At 35.9% G+C, this 5,274-nt stretch overlaps 1 protein-coding gene across 1 annotated transcript; it reads right to left on the reverse strand.

The window, feature by feature from the left end:
- Positions 1 to 1,641: 1,641 nt before the first annotated feature.
- On the reverse strand, positions 1,642 to 5,046 carry LOC104423767 (receptor-like protein kinase At3g21340). The gene is made up of 10 exons (XM_039307801.1): positions 4,912 to 5,046; positions 4,621 to 4,692; positions 4,358 to 4,429; positions 4,188 to 4,268; positions 3,770 to 3,945; positions 3,066 to 3,304; positions 2,846 to 2,972; positions 2,565 to 2,627; positions 2,283 to 2,472; positions 1,642 to 2,076 (listed from the first exon to the last, which is right to left on the reverse strand). Exons 1-10 carry the CDS (start codon positions 5,007 to 5,009, stop codon positions 1,665 to 1,667), a joined length of 1,530 nt encoding a protein of 509 aa, XP_039163735.1. The 5' UTR covers positions 5,010 to 5,046; the 3' UTR covers positions 1,642 to 1,664.
- Positions 5,047 to 5,274: the final 228 nt, after the last annotated feature.

The raw sequence follows: 5,274 nt of genomic DNA on the forward strand, positions 1-5,274 counted from the left end.
AAATTTGTCCAAAAAGTTATAACTTCTTGTACTTTTGTCAATTCAGTTCTAAATTTTTTAATTGTGTCAATTAAGTCATAAATGTTTTCGTGTTTTTCCAATTGATTTGGCCAATTTTGATCGAAAATCGCTAATATATATATTTTAATTATTTTATTAATTATTTTTCTTTTCTTTTCCTTCTTTACATTTTCTTCCTGCGGTAGGCAAGGGTCCCTAAAAAAGAAGGAAAAGAGAAGAAAAGAAAAAAGAAAAAAAGAAAAAAAGAAAAAAAAGAAAAAAATTGAAATAAATATTGAAGAATTAAACTTGTCCATCTCAATGCGCAACGTAAGAAGGCCGGTGTCCATATAAGCAATTTCCAGCCAAAATTGATCGAATAGACTCAATTGACAAAATGTAAAAATGGTTTATGACTTAGTTGGTATAATTAAAAAAATTAGGACTGAATTAACAAAACTACAATAAATTTAAGATTTTTTGGACATTTTCCTTACAAAGAATCTGGACATGATAACCTCGTGTACGAAGTATAGTTAACGTGCAGACGGAGGACTATCAAGCTCTATTGTGGTTGTTTCAAACTCACTACTCTTACCATTTCCCATTCTTTGGCTTCTTCCTTAACTGATCTCCACCGTCAAGGATTCTTTTAGTTTCGACAAAACACGGTTTTTAGTTGTGTTAATTAAGTCATAAACATTTTCATGTTTTTCCAATTGATTTGACCAATTTTGATCGAAAATCGATGATATATATATATATATATATATATATATATATATATATATATTTTATAAGGGTTAATACCCTGAAAAACCCCAAACTGGTACAATTGTGACAAATTTACCCCAAACTATTTTTTGACCACCAAAAACCCCAAACCGGTACACTTGTGACAAATTTACCATATGTTAATTTTTGTTAAATTTTATTGTCAAATTATTAAGTTAAATAACACGTGACAGTTAACTGGTATACCAATTTAGGATTTTACACTCCTTTTGTCACAGTTTACAATTTTTATGATTTTTTTGTGGTATTAATCCAATTTAGCATAGGGTATATTTGTTACAAATTTACCAGTTTATGGTTTTTTGTAGTCGAATAAATTAGTTTGGGGTAAATTTTGTCATAAATGTACAAATTTATGGTTTTTTATAGTCAGTCGGGGTAAATTTGTCACAAGTTTACCAGTTTAGGGTTTTTCATGGTCAAAAAAATAGTTTGGGGTAAATTTGTCACAAGCGTACCAGTTTGGGGTTCTTCAAGATATTAACCCATTTTATAATTATTTTATTAATTATTTTTTCTTTTCTTTTCCTTCTTTACATTTTTCTTTTTGCGGTAGGCGAGGGTCCAAAAAAAAAGAAGGAAAAGAGAAGAAAAGAAAAAAAAAAAAAAAAATTGAAATAAATATCAAAGAATTAAACTTGTCCATCTCAATGCTGGCTGTGCAACGTAGGAAGGCCGGTGTCCACGTTAGCAATTTCTAGTCAAAATTGATCAAATAGACTCAATTGACAAAATGTGAAAATGATTTATGACTTGGTATAATTAAAAAGTTTAGGTGTGAATTAACGAAAATACAATAAATTTAAGATTTTTTTAGACATTTTCCTTGCAAAGAATCTAGACATGATAACCCCATGTACGAAGTATAGTTAACGTGCAGACGGAGGACTATCAAGCTCTATTGCGGTTGTATCAAACTCACTACTCTTACTATTTCCCATTCTTTGGCTTCTTCCTGAACTGATCTCCACCGTCAAGCATTCTTTTAGTTCCGACAAAACACGGTTTATGTCTGCCCTTTGGACCACTTTCGTTGGTACACACGACATGGCTATTTCCACCGCTTTCTGTGCAGAACCGATGTTGAATTGGTCATTTAACCTCGGATCGACAATGCTTTGGATGTCCCCTCTTTCTATGAGTGGAGTTACCCACTGAAGTATGTGCATGCTGCCCTCCGGACTTTTTATAATGGCAGGGTGGCCTGTGATTAACTCAAATAAAACTATGCCGAAGCTGTATATGTCGCTCTTCTGGCTCGAGTGTCCAAGTATATGAAATCTGAGGATTCAAAAGGAATTTCTGCTTTGATTAGTACAACAATTGCCCAAGCTGCCTTCACTAAAATGTACTTAGACACGTCTATCCAACATAAACATGTATGAATAGATGTATGGGCCTCTCGTGCTGGTCAAAATTAGTACAGTTATTCTACTTCATAGGTGGAATGGAAAAGTCTTTGTATTCAGAAATTTTGAGTCACTTACTCCGGATCGAGATAACCAGGCGTCCCTGCTGGACAAGTCGAAATATAAGAATCCTGCTCCCTTACAAATGCTTTTGATAATCCAAAATCACAAATCTTTGCTTGCATGTTCTCGTTTAGTAAAATATTGGGGGTCTTTAGATCTCTATGGATAATAGGAGGTTTGCAGCCGTTATGCAGGTACTCCAACCCTGCACACCAGCAGGAAAAACTTGACGAAATGTATCGGGTAGCTTAACTTGTGGAAATGTGAACAAAGATGTCATCGATCTACTTTATGTACCTTGAGCTGCATCGATTGCGATTTGTAGTCTCTGGCTCCAACTCAAAACATTTGGGTTGTGTGCTGCTTGAAAGTAGAGAATTAAGGAGTATTCATGAAAGGTGTAAAGCTTGTTCGCTATTGTATTCGTTCGCTGAGAAAGTCAATTTCATTTCCATGGTGCTATTCTGAATATCTAAATTGACCAATTAATCCAAAAGTCTGAACTATCAAAGAACGGTATTGAGATAAAATTATCTCGACATATATCGTGCTATTGGAAAAGGGAATATCAGACAAACCTGACAAATGTTGCCGCACATTTCCGTTGGACATGAATTCGTAAATCAGCGCCATGTTTTCAAATTCTTCGCAATATCCAATTAGTGAAACCAGATTTCTATGGTGAACGACCATCAGGAGTTGGGCCTGCACGTCAAGATATCAGAACTTGCTATGAGTAGAACTGCCAAAAAATTGAAAAAATGACACATCGATTCTAGCTGCAGTAATGTTTCGAACCTCTGTGTGAAACTGCTTGTAGCCTTGCTTTGATGATTGGGATAACATTTTTACTGCGACTTCAGTGCCATTGTCAAGCCTGCCAAAGTAAACTTTCCCAAATCCTCCCTCTCCAATTACTGTTCTAAAGTTATCAGTAATTCTTGCAACCTCAGTGGATGTAAAATGTTGATTTTTTGACAACCTTAGTGTCCCGGTAGATCCTCCAAAAGTGGTGGTAGTAGTAATAGCAGCACCCTCTGGAGAAAAAAGTTATCAGGTCATGATCTTCACTTTGATATCATATCTCTTCACTGCAAACAGAGCCTTTTTGAAAAAAATATGTAATGACTTATTCTAAGAAGAGACTGTGTCGTGAAAAACAAACCAGAGAGAGCAAACCGAGTAACCTCAACCAAATGAAGCATACCTTGAAATGCCTTTATTTACGTGAATTGTGAGTAAGCGGTGTTGCAATTATGATATCATTAACCAATAACATGTGCATAGTTTTTGAACATAAAACAGTGATGACATAGAAACATGATTACGTGAGTGAGGTCAAGTCGGTGTGCCATGTTTACTTTTTCCAGGCCCAATTGTGCAAAGGGCCACGAGCAATTGGACTAGCTAACCAGTTTGGGGTTCAAAACCCGACTCGGACTGACAAAATCACATGTGAAACTTTTGATTTTCCTTGCACATGCAATATGCAAAAGAGTTACTTTGGATTTGTCTTCTTTTGATTATCCACAATACTGCAAGAGCTCCCAATGAAATCAACACCAGAACAGCTGTGACCGATGCAATGATTGGAGCAACAGATATGCCCTTTTTCTTTGGCTGCACATTGTTGGTTGGACAATTGTCTGATTGGCAAAGATTTGGATTTCCATCTAAGCTGTCGAAGAATGTCGATAGTACATGTCAATGCCAGAAGATTAGGGCATGAATTCATGGATATCCCACCCTGTGTGTATTACATACACAAGTTGACAAAATAAAAAACTAAAAATAGGCAAGTATCACTTTCATCTTTTTCATTCTTCATTGTGAGCAGCAACGTACAGAACGAAGATGCAGATTGTATTGACAATAATAAGCGATTAAGGTTGTGTTACATTAGTGTGGCAATGAGCGAACCTTAGTAGCAACGATCGATCTGCCTTCTTCTTCAAGAGAGTTCTAGGAAGAGAGCCATTCAAGTTGTTTCCACTTAAATTCCTGCAAATATCCATGATTAGAAGTTGACAGCCATTTACTCGAGCTAGATAACCACACATAATAGTTCCATCAAAAGCTCAGTGACTCACAGAACTCTCAAGCTCGGCATTTGTGCTAAAAAGTCTGGCACGGACCCAGTTAATGAATTGTTGGATAAATCCCTGAACATAAGCCAAAAAAGTACTAAGAAACTTCATTTGCATGTACTTATTGAAATGTATAGAACAGGATAAGATAGATAATGAACATTGTGCTAATGATAAAGAAGTATGCTGCTTTTTTGGGGCTTAGTGTTGTCCATTCTCTTTCTGTTCAAATTAAGTAAAATGAAAGAAAAACTGCTAATGCATACAGGGATACAACTGCTGTCAAATTGGAGATCGATGTAGCTATAAGTCCATTCAGTCCACTAGAGCTCAGGTTCCTGCACATCAGCAGCTAACTCGATTAGAGTAAAATCCCACCGCTTAAAACGTTCAACATGGAAGGCATCAATTTAGAGTCTTAAATTTCAAAATCTTCCTTTTTCACATGATGTATTACCAATCTGTACTATAGTTATTGTCAAGTAAACTTATCTTTCGAGACTTGTGCAGTTCTAATGCAGCATTGTGTCACAGAAAATATGTTTTTGTAGACTTACAATGAGATGATTCTTGGAGAACTATCATAGCTACAATTCAGACCATTCCATGAGTACTGTGTAGGAACGCATGGATCACCCTGCCAACTTGCTCTCATCACCCCATATGCTTTCTTGATGTCATACACGGCATTAACTAAACCACCACATACATAGCTAAAATCATAAGGAAATCAAAGATTATCAAAAAAAAAAAAAAATTAAGTGGAAGCATAGATAATATACAATCATCAAGAAAAGTCGGTGAATTTGGAAGCTGCGCCACAGTGAAAAACTCGATGGCATTGAGGAGCGGTGGCAGACTAGAGCGGGCCGTCGCACTAATAGTGAAGTTCAAATTATTTCCACTTATGGGCAATGAGG

This window comes from Eucalyptus grandis, chromosome 2 (assembly GCF_016545825.1).
Source record: "Eucalyptus grandis isolate ANBG69807.140 chromosome 2, ASM1654582v1, whole genome shotgun sequence".
Lineage (NCBI taxonomy): Eukaryota > Viridiplantae > Streptophyta > Magnoliopsida > Myrtales > Myrtaceae > Eucalyptus > Eucalyptus grandis.

Excerpts from the sequence above, each read along its gene's own strand:
- LOC104423767 (XM_039307801.1), bottom strand. The coding sequence starts at position 5,009 with ATGAGAGCAAGTTGGCAGGGTGATCCATGCGTTCCTACACAGTACTCA. Across the intron at positions 4,693-4,911 it reads TCTCCAAGAATCATCTCATT|GAACCTGAGCTCTAGTGGAC; the intron begins GTAAGTCTACAA and ends GCTGATGTGCAG. Across the intron at positions 2,473-2,564 it reads CGCAATCGATGCAGCTCAAG|GGTTGGAGTACCTGCATAAC; the intron begins GTACATAAAGTA and ends GCTGGTGTGCAG.